General features: G+C 36.1%; 1 protein-coding gene and 3 long non-coding RNA genes across 4 annotated transcripts; all 4 read left to right on the plus strand.

Annotated features, from left to right (window-relative positions):
* The first annotated feature begins 637 nt into the window (after nt 1-637).
* LOC140165313 (uncharacterized) lies at nt 638-3,105 on the plus strand. The gene is made up of 3 exons (XR_011860677.1): nt 638-723; nt 1,037-1,176; nt 3,048-3,105. It is a non-coding gene; the product is annotated as an uncharacterized lncRNA (long non-coding RNA).
* Nucleotides 3,106-6,485: 3,380 nt separating this feature from the next.
* Nucleotides 6,486-7,561, plus strand: LOC140165314 (uncharacterized). The gene is made up of 3 exons (XR_011860678.1): nt 6,486-6,599; nt 6,810-6,959; nt 7,451-7,561. It is a non-coding gene; the product is annotated as an uncharacterized lncRNA (long non-coding RNA).
* Nucleotides 7,562-10,223: 2,662 nt separating this feature from the next.
* Nucleotides 10,224-11,303, plus strand: LOC140165315 (uncharacterized). The gene is made up of 3 exons (XR_011860679.1): nt 10,224-10,289; nt 10,468-10,539; nt 11,231-11,303. It is a non-coding gene; the product is annotated as an uncharacterized lncRNA (long non-coding RNA).
* A 159-nt stretch (nt 11,304-11,462) lies between these two features.
* Nucleotides 11,463-15,178, plus strand: LOC140165316 (G-protein coupled receptor GRL101-like). Its single transcript, XM_072188649.1, has 4 exons — nt 11,463-11,520; nt 11,626-12,719; nt 13,200-13,435; nt 14,723-15,178. The coding sequence occupies exons 2-4, from the start codon at nt 11,726-11,728 to the stop codon at nt 14,834-14,836; spliced, it is 1,344 nt and encodes a 447-aa protein (XP_072044750.1). The 5' UTR covers nt 11,463-11,520; nt 11,626-11,725; the 3' UTR covers nt 14,837-15,178.
* Nucleotides 15,179-22,457: the final 7,279 nt, after the last annotated feature.

Genomic DNA, 22,457 nt, shown 5'->3' on the forward strand with positions numbered 1-22,457 from the left:
TAAAAAGATTTTTATATTTTCTAAGATATTAGATGTGTTCAATAATTAATTTTATTCAAAAAAAAAAGTCAAGTGTTCAAACTTAAAAGCTCTTTTTCTCAAAACAGCGATTTTCAAGTTCGATCATTTTACCAAATCAGGGCCGCATGCCAAAGCTCCTACGTGGATGCAATACAGCATGGTTTTCATTCGGCAAAGGACTTCAACACGAAGGATCTGTTTCGGTTTTATTGAACACATAATCTTCAGACATATACAAGTCATAATGGAAGAGCCTAGAACACATCTTTTTTATGTACCTCCGGCCCAAACAAAAAGGCGCAACACTTACACAAAATGCTCGCATTTTCCATGATTTGTTTTGATGGGGAGGGCAACGAAGAGGAAACACCCAAGCCTAGGGAAAATGTCATTCATTCCTCCGTCGCACTGCCGCTGGTCAGTGGTCACGTATGCATAGTTCGTACATCTACTACAAAAAAAATGTATTTATTTAAGTAATGTCACATGAAAAGTTATCAACAGAACCAGAAACGTGATAGAAAGCTAGTATCATATTATCCAGTTGAAATTCATATCTTCGATACATTATTACTCTAAATTATTCATTCAAAGCATTTTATCGCTTCAATTTTCAGGTTTGAAGCTTGAGCACCTTGACTGGGTCCATCGATGGACCGACGGCAAACCGCTGAGCTACACTGATTGGGTCGCACGGACAAGGTAGTGGCTCACATGCCAAACTAAACAAAAGAAAATGTTTTAAAGATGAACAGCCACGTTATTCAAAAATGCATCCCTTCCAAGGAGTTTCAAAACTATAGAACGCCAATATTTTTTATGTAATTGTTTGTGATTTGTGATTGTATCACTGCTTGTGTTGCAGGGCTCTGTGTTGCAGGGTCCAGATAATAAATCAAAGAATAGCTTTTAGCTGATTCGAGAACACCCTGGTAAAGAGAGTGAATATAATAACAAAAATAATACTACTAATAATAAATAATAATACTGACATCATTTCACAATTTTGTTACAGTTGGGAAGACAGGCAACCGGATGGAGGTAAATTAGAGACTTGTGTTCTGATCGATATGGTGAATTTTCACTCAACTGATCACTGGCATGATACACCGTGTGTGGCTGATAATGACGTTCACAGGTTCATTTGTATGACAGGTAAACATTGTATTGATTGTGCCGTGGCATAACGGTATTTTGATGACATAGAATTACCACAAAAATTTGAATTGACACGAGTGACTGAGAATGTCAGGATTTAGGAAATAGGGGCTTTGGTAAAACATAGGAGTATAATACACCTAATACAGGGAGGTAAATAACAGGAAACTGGATTTGCCCACCCAGTAAATTCAACTTGCCCATTGGCCACAAATGCCCAACCAGTAAATTATTTTGCCCACAAAAAAATCGGGCACCATATAATAATTATCATAAAACTAGTACCATGATGCATCTTTTGAAATCTTTTTAGAAAGTGATGTTGAATAATGAAAGTGATGCATCTTTCTTTTAACATAATGCCAATTTATTCATTTACAACTTCAGACTTTACTTCTTGAGGTCACATTGGATTCCGTTTTGAAATTGTGATTATTTTCCCAAGTGTAAGGATACTTTTTTGGCGGAGTAGAGATTTGAAACATTATTTGAAACTTAATCCAGATAAACATTGCCCATTTCAAGTCCTTAGACATGCAAAAATACGTAACTTTATCATAATTATATGACAATAATTTCCTGCAATCAATCTACACTTTAAATGTTGTTGTTATTATTTTATTCCATTTTACACATTTCGACTGTAACCTGGGTATTTTTAATTGGTGGTAAACTATTTTTTTTTTGTTTTATACATAAACGACCTGCCCAGTGTTGCCCAACATTCTAAGATTGCTTTATTTGTCTTCAGATTGTGAGCAGCTTCAGTCCGACTTAAATGCACTAGTCAATTGGAGTAATACCTGGGAGCTTAATTTTCACCCTTCCAAATGCCAGGTCATTTCCTTGACAATATGTAGGAAACCCGTCCTTTATGATTACAATATGAATGGCACAACTCTCAGTAAAATTGATACCATCAAAGATTTGGGTGTCGACATATCAACTAAACTTGATCAGGAGTAATCTTGAGTATGGTAGCTGTCTTTGGAGCGGTACATCCAAACATAACATCCAAATGTTGGAAGGAGACGGAGTTCAAAGACGAGCTACCAAATTCATTTTACATTATCCTGATCAGGATTATAAGGAGAGGCTTACCAATTTGGACTTACTTCCCCTTACTCTCAGGAGAGACAAAAGTGATCTCTTGTTTTTTACCGATGTAGGGAGGGTCACTATGATATTAATGTCAATAATTATGTTAAATTCAGCCAAGGGAATGGGAAGGACCATCCCACCACTAGATTATCTTCCGATCCATTTAAACTCAAAATTCAACGTTGCAAAACCGTAGCGCACATGACTTTTTATTTTAATCGCATTGTGCAGCTTTGGAATCAGCTGCCTTTGTCTACAAGGACAGCCGGTTCCTTTTCTTCCTTCAAATCCGGGGTGGTTGAATTTTTGAATTCTCATTTTACTCAAAATTTTTGTTCTTTGAAAACATGCTCTTGGAGCTCTTACTGCAGATGCTCGAATTGCAGGCTTATTTAATTTGGGATGGGGCTGTGATGGGGTTTTTCCCAATAATTTTTACTTTGTCTTGATTATTAGTATGTGCAATATTTATATAATATATTTATCTTTGTAATTGTATATGAGCCAGTAATGAAGCATAATAAATAAATAAATAAATAAATAAATAAATATTGACAACAAGATAAAAAGATGCACATCAATGTTCATCGCAATTGTGCATTTTGGTATCTAGCACGATTTTTCTTATTTCTTGTTGCAATCAAAAAGTTTATAATTATGATATCTTTACCTCACCTGTGTAATTAATTATTAATTAATTTTTAAAACAAATATAAGCAGTAGGGGTTCTTGAAACAAAAATTACCTTTGATTTGTTTCTGTTGCAGACTCAACGCGATTTCCTAACAATGTTCCAGACAAGATTGGTTCTTTACCCAGTTACGGTATGTATTAAAAGTTCCGTGGATATTTGCAATAATTATCTATAGCAATGAATCCTAAACTAGCACGATTCCTAAACTATTAGCCCGTGACTATTGTAAGAGATTCCAAGTAAGCAACAACTATACAACTTACGTGGATTTTGTACTACAATTTGTTGTCTATTTTATCTAGTTTTATCACATACATCTGTTCTGTGTAATAACAATTCTTAATATTTCATCTTTTAAGGCGAGAATGATAACTGTCCATCGAACCTTGTTAGATGCCAGAATGGGGAGTGTTCACATAGTATATTTAGTTGCGATAGTGGGTGTCTTCAAGGCGAATATTGCCAATCAGGTAATGTTCAGCTATTTTGTTTATTCATAGTCGAACTTTCCATGCACTTTTCTCCCGACGGAAAACTTCCATTACTGGGATACATATGGGGAAAACTAATGTGCCTTTTATTTTTTTAAGTAACATTAATTTCCTTTCACTTACCCCAAACTGCTGATGAAGAGGATATAAATCGATGCATTAGTACCGAAGGGTTGTTGTTTTGATAACAACTACATTTTAATCCATGTCACAAGATTTGGCTCCAAAGGACAGGAATCAAAGACAAGTTTCAAGTCGCTAAAAAAATTGTCCGTGTCTCTAAGTATTTCCGACAGTTTTCATATTTCACGATTGCAGATGGCACATTGGACTCAACGATGATGATCAGAGGGAATTGCCGTCAAGGCGAGTTTCAGTGTAAACGGAGTGAGGAGTGCATCCCTGTGTCATTTGTGTGCGATTTTATAGAGCATTGTCAAGACAATTCCGATGAAGAAATGTGTAGTAAGTTTAATGTCCAGTAAATAATTAAAGTGCTGTCTAATAATGTTGTTTCTTATTGAGAATATAATTCCAAAACATAATTAAATACGTTGAAAGTGAAATATTTGTAAGAAAAAGATGGTGTAATATACGTGATGATACCATGCAATAGCGTTTAGAATTTTGAAGGTGGGTACGGGCAGATCTGCTCGTATAATGTTCAGGGCCGGATTTACCTTTTTGGGGGCCCTGGGCCAGGCCAAAATTTGGAGGCCCCAAACGCACCGCGAAGAAGGCATGTGCACTCGAGTGGGCCAATTTATACTAGGACATTTGCGCGAGAAGCGCGCGAAAAAAATTTTTTAGCCCGAATTGAAGTTTAATTTTGCTATATAAGAGATCAGTGCGCGCGAAGCGCGCAAAATTTTGCAAATTTTGTACGCTATTTTGGCCCAAAACATTTAGGGGCAATGGGGCAATTTTGGGGCCCCAAAAATTTGGGGGCCCTGGGCCCGGGCCCATCTGGCCCTATGGTAAATCCGGCCCTGATAATGTTAATGGTTCCGCCGCCAATAACAAAATGCGACAATATTAGACCCCAACAATTTACAAACCCAGAGATATGAGATTTGAGGAAGACATTTTTGAATACCCGTCCTTATCACGATATCACGTAATCAACATATTCGCCGTTGAAGTGATGTGATAATCGGATTAACTACCATAGCAATAGATGAATACAATTTTTGAATAGATCGCCCTGCACTACAAGCAGGATGCGCTCATCACCTGTGTATGTCTGCAATCATAGATCTTCTTCTTCTTTATGTTACGGCTCAACACTCCAGGTGGAGAAAGGTGAGATTGAATACAATACCGCTCTTTTCATTGATACTAATCTTACACCTGCGAGTGACTAGCATTTATTTGACATCTATGGTTCAATGTATAGGTACCGCGTGAATGTTGTATTGCAGAGCGATCTATTCAAAATTTGTATTCATCTATTACTATGGTAATTCATCCTGTTATATCATCACTTCGACAGCGAATTGAGTATGTTAAATTGTCTTTTGTTTTCTTGCAGGTTTCCCTATATGTAATGATGATGAATTTGCGTGTTCAAATGGTCAGTGTGTGCCAATCATAAAGAGATGTGATCTGATTGAGGACTGTATTACTGGCAGCGATGAGGATGAGTGCGGTAAGGAGGCCGGTCGAGTGCAGATCCGTCGGAACACGCTTTTCAATACGGAATAAATGCTAACCTCATCGTGACATCATCCAAGCAGCAAAGTTAATCTGCCATTGGAAAAGCGTTATCCGACGGATCTGCAGTTGACCATTCTGTAGTTGTGGGTTTTATAATATCGAAAGCAGACACTTCTGGGCAGGATCGTAAATGGAGAAATAGCCAAACATCTGCCCGGGGTGATTTTTTCACAATTTGGGTTTGTTGCGAATTTGTGGTGTTATTAATGTTAAAAATATTGTCTGATAGTTTCAGACCAGAATATAACTGGCATCTGGTATTTTTGAGACATTTTTCAAGGTAATTCCTACTTTCAACATTGTCAATAATATCTTTAAAGGCCAAAATCTCAATTTCCAATACCATAACTCAATATCTTCAATTAGGAATGTTCGATTTCATTGGGCGTTGTGGAGCAAAATATCTCTATATTTAAGATATGTAAAAAACCAAAATTGATAACCTGTCCAAAGGTGTCTGTTTTTGCCTTGACACGTCACATATGGACGTGTGGATAAAGGAGGGATGTGGTAAGCTTGTTTTATCAACTGGTAGTGTAGAGGTGCGGCAAGTGCGGGTTTTGTCTCATGGGATGGGAGTGTAGATGAGGATGTGTGGAGTAAGTGTGGGTTTTAAAGTATGGGAGTGTGGATGAGGTGCGCGGAAGGCGTGGGTTATATCATAATGTTGAAGTAGTTGCCAATGTTATCGTAAATTCTAAAAATAATATCACAATAGCAATGCATGCTTAAAATTATCTTATCCTTGGTTTATGACACTAAATTGTTCAATAAGATATTGGAAAAAAAAAAAAAACCCGGGGCGACAAAATCAGAAGTTTAGAAGTCTAACGCTCAAGTGCAGTATTTAATATATGAATGGATTCTGTCGTCCGGAATGAATAAAACAATGGCGACAAAATTAAATTTTTGGCAAATGGAGTTAGTATTTGTATGTATGGTGTCTCAGAATATGCTAGGGTATATTTGAACGTAAAACTAACAAACTGGTGCGAAAGTGATTTGTAGTATAGGGCTGACAGCAGTCATCAAAACTTCTGGACATCAGTATTATTTCCAATAATTTTGGTCTTCTTATCAGTCGGGGTTTTTTTTTCGTTATTTTTAAAACTTGCTGGTCACCGCTACCGCGTGATTCTAATATGATTATACTTTTGTATATATTACTTGGGTATAGTTTTATGGTCTTTCGGCATTTTAATGGAATCCAATCTTCCAGTTATTTAAGTTGAGGATTGTCAAGCAATTGTTTAATAATTTGTTTGAATTAAGGATGTCTTGTTAATATATTTTTAATCTAGAGGAAACGTTGCAGGCGTTCCAATGTTATGATAGGACGTGGTTACCAGAGCATGCGCAGTGTGATGGTCAGAGAGACTGCGCGGGAAAGAATTGGGAAGACGAACCGTTCATTTGTGGTGAGTTCAAAGGTCGTATATGATTATAAAAATGCAAAAATTAACTTAAATGTGTGTATTTGCATTTATTTTATGATATATAGTATGATATAAGTATGATACTTGATGTTTTACACTATTAAAACATTTGGTAATGTTTATTTCTTGCCTTATATACATTTGAATTTGAATACTGTTATAATCCGCTTATTTGTCTGTTGTCTTTTACAGATATTTATCGTCAAAACTTTACATGTGGTCCATTTCAAATATCTTGCAAGAATGGAGCATGTGCCGATGTAAATTATCGATGCCAGTATGGCACAGATAAATACGGATTTCCTCTTGGTTGTCGAGATGCGACACATCTAGAAAATTGTGGTATATAGCTTTATTGTGCTCCTTCCTATATTTATCTATTGAATACTCACCCCTTAATTAATTCATGTTTCTCAGACTTCACCTATTGTTCTATGTTGAGTGATATTGAATATTGTGTTAATCAAAATATTCACAATTCCGCGAGTTAAATACTCTCCATTTGGTTTCAATATTATTTCATTTTTAACATTAGAAAGGAAATGGAATGATGTGAAGACGTTGGCACTATAATTAACCTATTTTAATACTCAATACCGTACCTCTAAACCAGTAAATGAGTCTGGGATTAAACCATATATACCCCCAAAACTACTGGTATGACTATGGACAGTCATCTTAACCCAATTTGTTTAGCGTATACAGGGGTGAACATAACTGGTACCTTAATTCTTTCGCTTACGCGTGGTTTGGTAATCCGCAACTCATGATTAAGGAAATTAACATTATGGTATACATTTAAATGGCTATATGTCACTTTGTTACTTTCGCAGCTGACTTCACATGTACGGAAAGGACATTGAAATGTCCCAATTCGTATTGCATTCCGGTACAAAATCGCTGCGATGGAACACAGGACTGTCCGAATGGAGAAGATGAGATGAATTGTGGTGGGTAGAAATATATTTAAACAATTCAGCAGAAATCTAATTAAACAAACTTGTTTGCAAAAAAAAAAAAGACGTATTAATAGTTTTCCGTGTGGTTTTAAATTCATGTATGATGACGGTATTTTGTTGTCATAAATTCACTATACAGAAGATTTTCAGTGTTCTGGGTATTACAAATGTCATGATCAACAGAATTGCGTCCGTAAGTCGCAGGTGTGTGATGGAATCAAAGATTGCAGTGATGGAGACGATGAACTATTTTGTGGTGAGAAATTCAATATATCACTAGAAAACGTTTTGAATGAGAAAACGGACATTTTGGTGAGAAACGGCGAAAATGTGTGTCAATCATTATTTTCGTACTAAAACTGGTGAGAATTGGTAATCCCCAGTGAGCTCAAAACAAACAATATTATTTTCTCATCCAAAAGAACGAGAAAAAATAGATTCTTTCCATTTCGGCCGTTTCTCACTAAAATGTCCGTTTTCGCATCCAAAACTTAATCCAGTGTATATATTGGCAGATTTATTTAATTAAAGATTTGTTATATCTTATTTTTTATACCTGTAATATAAGCTCTGTAGCCACCTTCATTTTAGAGATGTTATTTGGTATATTTTGTTATTTAATATTAAACTCATAATTTTATAAAAGTATAACGCCTGATGACAATTTCATAGAAGTAGACAACTTTCTTAATTGTTCTTTTAACTTTGAATCTAAGTTTTAATTGATTATTTCCATATCGCTGGACATTTTTCTGCTAAAAGATTACTCAAATATGAATAAATATAAATGTAACCAATTGTGGCCATTTTTTCTAAATAAGGTTTCTAATGTCAGGCACCAGTTGTTTTGGTTTATAGGTTTAAGAACTCAGTATTTCACTGTTGTGGTACTAAAATAGAGTAAAATTTAATAAAAATGACATCATAATAATACAATTTTTATGTGTCATGAAAAAACTCGTTATTGACTTTCAAACTCTTATCTCAGGTATGTCGTGCCCTGTTGGCTGTGTATGCTTCGGCCTCTTTGTATCATGCGAATACGTATCCTGGGACAAGTCGGCCGCTACAGATGTTCCTACAAGCATAAGAGAATTGTAAGTAGGCAGATAGATATAGAGAAAGGCGGACATGCAGGCAAACATGCATACAGACACATCCCAAATACACCTCCCCCCCCCCCCAAACACACCCCCACACCCCACCCCAAACCCTACAACCGTATACCAACACAACCTTCCCATACACACATATATACAAGTAGATAAATTCACATGCTTTATCGGTTGTTAAAAAGCCATATCTCGATGTAATTTTTTTTCTTCATTTATCATGCAGGCATTTAATTGGGCTTATTGATGACATAAGTAGTGATGACGCCGAACACGATGTTGAGAGTCAACTGAATATTGATTTAATGCAAATGAAATTTCTGATCTTGCTGTAAGTGTACAAAGTTCCATTACAAGTAAACATTTATGAATATAAAGCTTTTAACTTAAATAAATCCATTGTAAAACAGCGGATCTGTGGTTAAATTTAAAATACAAATGCTACTCGTATAACCAACCCGATGTAATCCCTTTGAATTATTTACGCTAATATTATCAATTGAAAGCAGATGCTGGTTTTTGAAAGTTCATTATATCAAATCCAGTAGTAAAAGATGATATATTTAATCTATCTTCTTCATCAGACTGGCAACCCATACTACTGCTCACTGTCCTTTTGGCGAATACCATAGGGGACGTGGTGATGTGTTGGTCAAAGATGTTATGTAACTTGTAGGCTCCTCGTCTTGAGAATGTTGTTTCCTCCTAATCCAGACAGCTTCTTGAGCCATCTGGTAGTTTTATCCGACTCTCTGTCTATAACAGAAGAGAGGAGACAACATTCTCAAGACGAGGAGCCTACAAGTTATAACATCTCTGACCAACTTATCACCACGCCCCCATGGCGTTCGCCAAAGGGACACTGAGCAGTGGTATGGGTTGCCAGTCTGAAGCAGATGATAGATTATCATAGAAACGTCACTGAATACGTGAGTAAATATACCATCTTTTACAACTGGACTTGATATAATGAACTTTCAAAATCATTTTCACAATAATCCAGATGAACTTGTTCAAAGAGACATTTATGCTTCCACTGCGTAGACTACATAGAAGGTTTTTAATTTATTAATTATTTTAATGCCATGAAATTGCAAGAACCGATCCCCATCCAGCCTGGGGAATGTGGGGCACTGGTGGGGAATGTAAACCTGGGATTATAAGTTGTGCGTTCTAGGGATGGGGCGTGTAACCTAATATCTCGACCCTGCAACTTGGGGGGGGGGGGATTGGAAAGATCGAAAAAATAACGGGATAGTGGGGCATGTATTAAAAGACTGTCTGAATACACAGTGGTCAGGAAATGTACTCATCTGTAATTAGTCCGAAATTACATGCACCATAATTTCCCCCACATTCCGCGAGATAGGGGGTGTGGGAACTGTTTTTCGTACCACTTACCTTCTTCCTCCATTATTTATTTGTTACATGAGACGATTGATGCCAGAACATGGTTATCCGTCCATTAAGTTCGGTATTATAAGGGTCCATTATTAGCAGTTAAGATTTACCAAATTATTTAATTGCAGGAATGTATCCAGCAATGCTATACAGCATATTTCATCAATGACCTTTTCTTCCAATCGCAATCTGAAAGTCCTGTGAGTAATAGCCAATAGAATGTTTAATTGTTTGTGTATAATAAATATTTGTGTATTGTATTGTGACTGTGGTCTCACTGGCCATTTGACACATATTGTCTGATCGTGATGCTTCAAACTGCGCTCTTACCAAAAATCCTGTTTTATAATTTTATTTCATTGATTTATTCATATGCAGGTCTCTAGCGGATAACATGATTTCTCATCTGCAGAACGCAACTTTTCTAACACTGTCTTTACTGCGATACCTGTAAGTCTACCACACGAGATTCTTAATATTTAATTAATGAAAGTCCACATAAAGTTTCAACTACGTGTACCTTACGGCACACGTTAATCGACAGACCCCATTCACACATGGATGCTACTGTGCAGCTGTTATGGGCGCACCATTAGATTGCCAGGGGGGCATGGGAGTTTTTTGAAGGAAAAAAAACAACTTCGCCCACTGGTGAGACAAAAAAAACCAAAATTTTCCCCACCCAACTTTGTATAAAGGTATACATTAAAATTGAAAAATAAATCATTTCCTGCCTTCGGAGGCGAAAACTAAATCTGCATGACCCAAACTCTCATGCCCCACCCCCGAGAATCTAATGGTGCGTCCTTAATATAATCCGTCTCTCGACGAAAGAAGTTTATATCCTGCTGCCGTCGCATAGAATCTTAATTCTACTTTTGAACAAGTTGATAAAACAACTTGACGGTGCCTTAGAGTCTTTATACCTGTGTAACTGTTTCATTGATGAGAAGCTGTAGACTGGCGGTCATAATGTACAATTTTTACATTTTCAATGCTATACTCTTAAATAGTCCACCCTGTCCATTAATTTGTTTGGTACTAGTCTCACACATCTTTAACGGCAGGATTGGGTTTAAAAAATATTTTGTTTGCATGTTTATTTTGTATACAAATTGTTTTCTTTCCATGTTTATGACAGTGACTTATCTGGCAACCCGCTTTTGTTTATTGACGGAGGTGCATTTACGAATCTTAGAAGACTTGAATTTCTGTAAGTTACAAATCATGATAATTGATCAATTTAATTAGATTTTAATCAAAATTGATCATTCAATATATTTATGATCGAAACCAATTTTAATCGACCTATGTTCAAGTGTTTTCACAATCACTCTCCAACCGCTTTATTTTTGCTAGGGACATGACCAATATACTTTTACCACGTGGAGATGAAGAAACCTTTGCGCATTTAAGCTCATTGACAGCTTTGTAAGTATCAAAATTTCTTCGGTTTACATTTCGCGCAATCATCATTAATTTTATTCGAGGACAAACACGTTTTGTAAACCATTATCGATGATTCTATAATTTCAGGCACTCTGACAAGTACCTCTTTTGTTGCTTGATAAGAGGGTTAGAAACAGTGGCGGAATGTCTGCCAGAGCGGGATCAGTTCTCTTCCTGCGAAGACTTGATGCGAATTTCAATTCTCCGTATATGTATCTGGATTCTTGGTATCAGCGCTCTCCTTGGTAATGCTTATGTTATTATTAGGCGAGTTATACGAACACTTGGAACATCTGGTAAGAAGAGCGTTGGCAGGGTTCAGAACATTATGGTTGGCCATCTCGCTGTTGCTGATAGTCTTATGGGCGTCTATATGTTGATCATTGCATCGGCGGATGTGTATTATCGAGATATATATGCTTATTATGCTGAGGAGTGGCAGTCAAGCGCGGTCTGCAAGTTGGCTGGCTTTCTCTCTGTCTTGTCAGCTGAAGGCTCCGTCTTCTTCATGACTGCTATAAGCGTGGATAGATTCATTGGGGTTGTGTACCCTTTTAGTCAAGTGAAACTCAGACCAAAATCAACACACATTACTGCAGGCTTAATATGGTTTTTGGCTTTCATTATCAGTTTGTTACCACTCCTGATTCGAGGCTACTTTAATGATGCCTTCTACGGTCGATCAAGTGTGTGTTTAGCTTTGCCGCTTACAACAGAACGGCCATCAGGTTGGGAATACTCAACTACAATCTTTCTCGGGGTAAACATGACTGCCTTCCTCGTCATGCTGGCTTGCTATGGAGTGATGTATATGGCTGTGAAGTCCTCAGCAGGACAAGCTGGTCGTCGTGATGTGAACCGTGCTAAGGAGGTCGAGCTGGCTTTACGCATGGCTTTCTTGGTTTTCTCTGACATGTTTTGTTGGATGCCTATCGTCATTATGGGTATATTGGCTACAACTAGAGTGGTGGAGATACCACCTATAAGTTACGCCTGGATCGCGGTATTTGTACTACCTTTGAACTCTTCTCTTAATCCTTATCTGTACACTATTCTTACGCGTGAGATGAACAAGAAGAAGAAGAAGTCACAATCATCCAAGGAAACACTGTCTACTCATGGTTCACATTTTAATAGTACTTATCAATATGATGATGGCGATGAGCTACAATATATTGGAGGTAATTATTTTGCGAGGTACCGTAAAAACTCGATAGTTAGCATATGTGCTTACTATCGAGCACTTTTAAAATATGCAAATACGAGGTGCCCCATCCACAAAAGTGTAAAGGGTTTTGATACACATAGTTATATACGAACAAGTAAACCTGCTAATTTATGTTTCAACCCCATTAGCTCAGTTGGTAAAGCACCGAACTTTGGTACACTTTCATGTCTTTAAAAGCGCTCGATAGTAAGCAGCATATATGCTAACTATCGAGTTTTTACGGTAAAACGTTGAACTTTTTAAACTAATATCACCATTTTTTATTACTGTTAACTCCTAAACATTTTAAAGGTGCAATATCATTCACTCGCATTAACACAGCTTCAAACTTATCTGGTAAGAGATAACAGCACTGCTATTTCTTACCTACGTGAGTAAATGAGCTTTGTATACAGATACAAACAAATGACATAATGACTTTATTTATATTTAGATGTAGAAGCTCGAACAATGAGTGATGAAATGGTGACCAATCACGTACTTCTGATTTCACCTTTAACCTTTGAAAGCTCCGATTACTTGACCTTAGCCAACATGAATAAACTGAACGACCTTACTAAAGATAATCTTGCAACAATCGAGAAACACGTAGAGATTGCGTTGGAATATCTTGAAGACAAGGGTATTCGGTGTTCAAGTGTAACGGAGGACTGTATTTTTGTAAAGAAGGTGAGCGAAAATCTTCAATCTTAAAATTTGGTTTACTCTATCTTTAGTGGTTGTCGGGAGGGGGGTCTTCTAAAAGTTTTGTACGGGATGTGTCACGCAAACTTTCACATGCTGCATTTCTCTATACATACTTTTGCTAATGTTGCAACCCATCAGTATACCAATTTTTTTACAAAAAGCACACAAAATGTACTCAAATTTGTTTTTTAAGGGCACTTTTGCACGAATGCAAATTGGGCATATTAGAGAGATTGTACGTTTTTACGTACGTTAATACGGTGTTAAATATTGCTAGTCTCGGTTCCAAACTGGATTGTGCTCATTCGTCATGAAGGAGAACAAGTCGGCTGGAATAAAGACTATAAATCTGATCTAATCTAATCGATAGAGGGCATAGTGATTGAAAAATTAACAGTAAGCGCAGGCTACTGAGTCTCTGCCTAATTTTGATTTTGACTAAAATTTTTACTTAACATGCTTAACTTAATTGTATTTTTGTGCTCCCCAAATATTATAGTTGCCCACAAACATATATTTTGGTACATTAAAGATCACAACATTCATATATCATGACTTTACTTTCAAAATGAGACTTTTCCGTCCTGAAAATTGGGCGCGATGACTGTCTTTAACATATTGTAAAATGGACAAATTGTGTGCATTTTCAACGATGTATCTACGTTTATTTCGCACGTGGAAAATCTTCAAAACTGGCTAAATATGTGACCTCGCTTCGATACAGGAGAGTGGTTTTGAATAGATCAACGTACGTCCGATACCTACGTTTGGAAATCGCACCCTCTCTCTCTCTCTCTAAAAACCTATGAATCGATATACTAAAGTATTGTAAAGGTATCTCAAAACTGTGGTACACCAACCCCTCCGGAATTGTTATATAGATGTTTTAAATAAGACACACACATTTGGGGTTGCACCCTGAAATGCAAATTAGAAAGCATGCATTATTAGGGTTAGGATTGGATAAAGGAAATACACTATAATTTTCCGAGAACTGTATTCAGCCGGGACAAGAGTGTAAAAAACCCCAAAAACAAACAAACAAGGAAGCTAATAACGCTAAATTTTGTTTCGTCATGTCAGGCTGTCATGTGATACTTACTCTGTCTGAAATGTATAGGCTGGCTTAACATGAGCTATCAGGAATGATTGTCGATAGCACAAGCACTGTCTTCTTCTTAATCTTCATAAGTCTAGGAAAATGTTTGCGATTTGAAAACAATACAGAAATAAGATCAATCGATGCAAATGTTTACATTATAATTGCAGGTGAAAGATGCAGAAGTTCAAGCTGTTTTAGTTCCTACTTTGGATAACGGAGACAAATTGTCTGCAGCAAGTCAATTGAAGATCCTCCGTCAGCTAACCACATTGACACCCTAGATATCCTGACGACGTTCATCGACAACCGAGTAGAAAGATCTTTTGAAAAATTATTGTTGTTTTGTTGTTTTTTTAGTGTAAGATGTATCCAAGTGTATTATTCAAATTGCTGTAGCATTAGAGCAACTTTAAAGGAAGTACGTATGAAATCGAACCGTGCATCTCTTCTTGAGAACTGATCTCCTGAACATAACTCTTATATTAGTGGGAGCTGTATTTTAATAAACTAAAGCAAATCAATTCTGTTTCAACCACAGCACACCCCCTTTTGCTTTCCCCTCGGCTGTCAGTAATCAGCCTAAACTTATTGCATGGAATCGCAAAGGCGAAGTCCTAGGTGTATGGATGTTTACCACAGACTGCCTAAGTGGGCGAAGTCCTAGGTTTATGGATGTTTACCACAGACTGCCTAAGTGGGCGAAGTCCTAGGTTTATAGGTGTAAGATATTATTCATATAGTAAATGTTGATAATATGAATTAGTTTGAATAAAAAGTGAAATATTGTGGATGTTTATATCGATGTCAAATAAAACCTTACATGGTCATCACGTTATTATTTAAAGAAATGGGTCAAGAAAAATAAATGCCTCAGAAATCCACCCGCGTAGCAATGGGATGTGCTGCTAAGGGATTGCAGATGTGCTGCTAAGAGATTACCAATAGGAATAATGTGAAGCTACGTGACAGACCTATTTGAACTTCTTCTTTGCTCTTTCTCGACAACAAATATTGCAAAATAGTGGACAGGAAATTCAATAAAACAGAAATCCTCGTAGCAGATATATATTTGCATAGTACAAAGCTTAATGTTTCTGACAGCAGCAATTTTGGCCGTAGCATGTCTAGATTCGTAAAGATTTCTGCAGTACGTGATTCGATGGAAAAGTTTGTTATAGAGATTAACAAAAGCATAATATTAACATTTACACCGATAATTTAAGGTGGTACTACACCCCTTGATAAATTAGTGACTATTTTGCATTTCTCTCAAAAATAATAACACACTGGTAACAAAAGTTATGTATATGATAGGAGCAAGGAATCCAGTTACTGCACTGGAATTTCTGTGACTCAAAAGACAAGCGGTACGTTATTTATGATAAGAAAAGAGGTCCGGCTAAAATGTACCTCATTTTTTAACATATATAATGAACCACTTGTCTTGAATCACTGACATTTCAGTGAAGTAATTTGATTTCTTGCCCCTATAATATATTTTGTGAGAAAAATGCAAAATTTGTCATAAAATTTATCAGTGGGTGTAGTACCACCTTAATTTACAGAATCTGGTATTTGTATTTTTATCGCGATCATCAGTAACTGAGTCTTTTAGTTTGTTTTGTTGTTGTTGTTGTTGTTGTTGTTGTTGTTGTTGTTGTTGTTGTTGTTGCCTTTATTTTTGCATAGATGCAGACAAGCCTCAAGTAAATAAACATAAAAAATGAATACTCGAATATGTGTTATCCTATAAGTGACCATTACGTATATTCTTAGAACAAAATAATAGATATAAAATATCGGGTAAAATCATATAATTAAGATATTCGTTATTTTAGAACTGATACAACATGTACAACAGTAAAGTCTATGTTAATAAATTTAACGTTCCTTGAAAACAATGATTTTATTCTATACAGGTCAAAGGTCATCCGTTTGTGTTTTTTTAACTATTGATTACTTGTCTCCATATAGTTTTACATTAGTCACTTAATGTGGGTGGAAAGGGTGCATGAGATCCAAAGGTTTGACATTGGCTGTCATATCCGGTCCGTGTGCATGATTTTTCTCGGGAGCTGGAAAGCTATAAGCAGAATATTTGCGATATACAGGCGATTTGCGCGGAAAAAAATAGCAAATTTCGCGGAATTGCGCGGAACTCTTAAAAAATAGCCAATTGCCCGGAATTGCGCGGAAAAAAAGTTCCGCGCAAATCGCCTGTCCCTGGCTATAAGATATTGGTTTTAATATATTATTTGTCTTTACTCAAGAACCATACGACCTATGGGAATTTAAAAGCGAGTATAGGTTAAAAACCACTAATTATGTATTACACGGGTTTCAATGGGAAAATGGCTAATTTCGGGTGGAATTTTCTCATATTCAGAACTCTCACAGTTAAATGCCACTAATATCAGGTGAAACTATATGATTTAGATACCAAATGATCAAAAACTCAACATAGGTTGACCTGAGAGTTTTCTTGTTTTAACGCACTGAACCGTAAACACCTTAAAATGGCAGTGCGCCCTTGAAGCTGAAAGTTACAATATGGTAGGGCGAATATTTACTAAAAACTCAAAATTCATACTTGCGTATGAATTTTGGTACTATTACAACAAAAATGTCATATAATGTGAGAAAATATACAATTTTGAAGCATCAAAGCCTAAAAAGTACTTTTTTAGCTATATAACTTGATCAATTTCAGCGATTTTAATGCAGTCTTTTCAAACAAATAGTTACTCGTCGTATTTCCATGTATCGCCAGGCCTATTAGTGGTATGGTATGTAACCTCCTAGCAAACACAAAAATGTTTTTAAAATGTTTTAAATAAGTTATATTTTGGGGTTTGGTTTAGGTAAAAACGTTTTTATAACATTAAAATGGGGTTATATGAAGGTCGTGAAATCGTTTTAAAACGTTTTGTTTGAAAACACACTACAACAATATTTTAAAAATGTTTTCGAAATGTCATTGTAAACTATTTTTGCAAACATTTTTGGCCAAATATTTTGTCAACACTTAAATACCATTATGTTAAAATATTTGCACCCAGCAAACACAGAAATGTTCTTAAAATGTTTTTACAAAACGTTTTAATAACATTTAAATGTCGGGTTATATAAAGGTCGTGAAAACATTTTAAAAACGTTATTGTAAATATTTTGGGCAAATATTTTTGCAAAATATTTTTCAACCCCAAAATAACATTCTGTTTAGAATGATTTGTACCAAGTTTTCAAAAATGTTTTTGGAATGTTATTAAAACGTTTTTATACCCTTTATATAACCCGACATTTAAATGTTTTCTGTAAAACATTTGTGTTTGCTGTGCAGTAAATTACCAACAAATGTTATTTAATGTTATGAAAACGTTTTATACCATCAATGTACCCTCTATATAACCCGACATTTAAACGTTTTCTGACAACCTTTTATAACCTTTTGCGAATGATGTCGAAAACGTTTTGTGTTTGCTGGGCTATAGGCTTCCTTCACTCATTTCCTGAAAAAGCAATGTATTAATATTGAGAAGTGTATGCATTTATTTAGTTAAATGACTAAAACTGGACATGGCTGACACTGCCATCCCACCTGCATTAAGTTTCATTCATTCATTCATTCATTAAAGGTTTATTACACAATTCTCGCTATTCGCAATAAGGGCGCCGCCAGCGGATTTGCGATGTAATCGTGATGTATCATGGGAAAAGGTCGACATCAAGTCCGCGCAATACGAATATTACCATGCTATTACATAGGAACACGTGACAATATTTTTTAGTTTGTCAAAATAAAGGTGTTACACGCGAATCGATACTCAATAATACTTAATAATGTGATTTGAAATGTGCACAATTAATTTTTCTCTATTGATTTGCGTGTAATACCGTTATATTGACAAACTAAAAAATATTGTCACGTGTTCCTATGTAATAGCATGGTAATATTCGTATGGCGCGGACTTGGATGTCGACCTTTTCCCATGATACATCACGATTTTCCCATGATACATCACGATTACATCGCAAACCGCTGGCGGCGCCCTTATTGCGAATAGCGAGAATTGTCATAGCAGTATAAAAACTGAAATGCATCAATTTTACAAAAGCACACATGTATAAAAATATAAAAATACATATTATATAAGTATAAATGTTAAAATACAAATAAATACAGCAAAATCATGAAGAAAAGAGCAAATTCATCCACACATTCATTTTCACCCATTCACCCACATGTACATCGCAACACACACATCTACACCTCTGCACACCACATCCACTCATAAACTATCACTACCACAAGATCACACCAACTGTCCTTACACACCACTTAAACTCATTCCCTACTCATGCACCAGTGACTACATACTCAAACTCCTTCTCGGCACACACGTTCATTCTTTCATAATTAATTACTTAGCATATTAAGATCATAATGGAGAAACATAAAATATAATAATGTTTATAAAATTTGGTGGAGATGTGAGAGAAAATGTTAATAGCCTTGTAAAATAATTAAAAAGCTAAAAACTAAGAGTCTTATTCCACATATTGGCCATGTACACCAGAGGGCTTTTCTGACAACGCAATGTTCTACACCTTGGTACCGACAATTGGTCAGAGTTTCTTAAAACTCTGCCATGAATGGTGCTCTTCTTTGGCGGTACCCAACCATGGAAACGCTCAGATTTGAAAAGCGAGTTGAAAAACCTCAAACATTGTCTTTTATACATGGTTGGCAACTTACAAAGCTCAAGTGCCTCATCATAGGTTGTATACTGCTTGCAAACAATGATCCTACATGCTCTCTTCTGGATTCGTTCCAAAGCGGTACTTTCGTGGATGGTCAGACCAGGGTGTCACACAGGGGCAGCATACTCAGCTAATGGGCGTACGAACCCAGAAAAGATAGTAATAAGATCATCTGTTGGCAAGTTGAAGCGTTTGAGAAGTTTAAGTATATACAGTCTACCATTCGCTTTTTTTAGCACTTCAGTGACATGGTTACCCCATTTCAGATAAGAACTTACATGGACACCAAGTATTTTAGCAGCTGAAACAGACTGCAGGGGAACATTAGCAATCATAAGTGGTTGATCAACTGGGTTGTTTCTCAGGAATTACACTTTCATAGAAGCACACTTTAAGAGACCTTGTGTATAAAAATCAAAGATGTGGTGGCAGACTTCAAAAAATTGATTTTCTTTATACATAGCACATGGTTAGACATTGAGTCAACATGTATAAATTTGGTTAAAATTTTACCTCTTCATCTATGGTTTTATCCTTTTCACAACTGGAAAAATGCATATTTCTGTATGAAGAACGTGAATTAAAATAATCTTCTCCCATACAATGAAGTATCTATCCTTGTCCTTTCCAAAAATGAAGTAAACATAACAATTAATTATTTCAATATGGTAGATACCATTTTGTAAAATAGGGGTGTTTTTCATTAATTTAATTATGAAAAAAAAAAGATCTTTTTAAAATGACGTAACCTCCAAAGTGGTGCTTTTTTTAAATTATTTTTTGCAGGGTAGGTAGATAAGATATTGGTCTACCTATCTACAGAAAAAAAAGTTTTGGTAATTGTTTTACTGGAGAGCAGTATTGCCAGAAACTTTGAACTTTTTAGGATTGTTGACATTATAAGGTAGTGTGGAAAAATAGGGATTTTGAGCATTTACTTTCACTGAAAATCCTGATTAGGGTTGATAATGTTACCAAAAGAAATTGCCATCAATACACCGTAAAGTGAGACACGATTTGATAATATTTTAATGACAGTGTTGCCAGAAAAAACGTCTCTCAGTGAAGCTGTTGCTCATCTTGTTATTACCTATCATACAGCTATGCTGAAAAACGGCCAATAGACCAGGTTAAAAATGAGCTAGGTCCCACACATGAAAGGAGAAACTGAGGAACAAGAATGTATAAGGTAAAAATCCTGTATCCTAAAAACTTTCCTGTGAGGGCGCTTTTTTTTCAAAATGGCTGCCAAAAAAAAGCAATATTATGCTCTTAAAATAGGCGGATAAAAGATAGAATATGTTAGATTATGGATTTGTATTTATGAAAGTAATATATAAATAAGTCGGTATATTAATAAGAAGGTACCAGGAGGTCACAGTTGGGGACGGTTTTCAAAATGGCCGCCAAAATTAAAAGAAAAGCATTATACGGTTACCATAGTCAATTATGAGGTATAATTGACCAGATTTTGGTTTAAGTATTGATAACAGTAATGTAACGCTAAATTAAGATTTCAATAGGAAGGTACCAGGAGGTCTCAGTTGAGGGCGCTTTTCAAAATGGCTGCCAAATCCAATGAAAAGCTTATATATATATGGTACACCGTCACTTAAGAGGCATAATTGATCTGAATTTGGATTAATATTTATCAAAGTACAGTATAATCAGCCACAAAGCCTCAGATAATGTTATTGAAAAAATATTTGAAACATTGAAATAGTTGTCTTTGATGTAATCGTAGTCTTCAATCATTGTCACCTCTAAGTTATCGTTTTGAGGGTGCAAAAGAACGAGTCACCAAGTCAAGATGATCACTAAAATGTCCACAGGAATAATTTATTGTCGCTATATGTTCACGAAGGGCAACATATTAACTAAATATACTGCGCCAAGAAAGTATCCTTACCTAACTTTGGAAGCGACGGTATGTGCCTGTCAACCTTCTTTTGAAGATGACTAATACCCGATGACCCCCCCCCTTTTTTTTTTCATACCCGATGACCCCCCTTTTTTTTTTTATAGTTGCGGCTACCCAATGACCCCCTTTTTTGGTTGCGGCTACCCAATGCCCCCACCCCCACCACTTTTTTTAGAAGAACATCATCAAAATGCAACAAAATAATGTCAAAACTTTCAAATTTTGCTCCATTTTTTTCAAAAATTTCTACCCGATGACCCATTTTTTGAAATTTTATACCCAATGACCCCCTTTTTTATTTTGTTTGTACCCAATGACCCCCTTTTTTAAAAAAAAGGCCCTACTTGACACCGGTAGGCACATACCCGTCACTTCTAAAGTTGAGTGCCCCCCCGGATCCTTACAGAACACTTGGAAAAATAAGCACAATTTCAAACCTTAACCATATTGGGGTAAATTTGTTTTTGTAATAGATGCACTATCTAATCCTGCACATTATGACACCACATTGAATCCAATGCTATATAGCACTCTGAAACACTTGCTTAGAGGTGACAATGCTCAAAGACAACTATTGAATGATTCATCAAAGACAACTATTACATTCTCTTATCAAAGACAACTTTCTTTCTTTCTTAACACTTCTATCTGTGGCTTTGTGGCTGATATCATGCCGCTCTTTTTGGTGGCCATTTTGAAAGGCAACCTCAACTGTGACTCCCGGTATCTATTATCACATTGACTTAATTTTACTGTACTGGGATCAATATTAATTCCAGATCTGGTCAATTATACCTCTTTTTAAGTGACTATTTTAAGTTTAACGGTGTACTATGTTGGTCCGACATTTTGAACAGTGCCCTCAGCTGTGACCTCCTGGCAGCTTCCTATTAATATCTTGACGTATTTACATTACTGCTATCAATGCTTAACCAAAATCTGATCAATCATACAGTGGCGTAGCACCAGTTATCATATGGGAGGGGCACCAACCAATATGGGTGGCAGTCCGTTTTTGGGATTTTAAAATTCAGATCGATTGGGGCCATGTAACCCTGTGCCCTTTGACGTTACGCCACTGCAATCATACCTCATAAGTGACTATTTTAACCATATGCTTTTCATTGGATTTTGGCGGCCATTTTGAAAAGCGTTCCCAACTGTGACCTGTTGGTACCATTCTATTAATACCTTGACATAGTTATACATTACTTTCATCA

This window comes from Amphiura filiformis, chromosome 12 (genome assembly GCF_039555335.1).
Source record: "Amphiura filiformis chromosome 12, Afil_fr2py, whole genome shotgun sequence".
Classification (NCBI taxonomy): Eukaryota; Metazoa; Echinodermata; class Ophiuroidea; order Amphilepidida; family Amphiuridae; genus Amphiura; species Amphiura filiformis.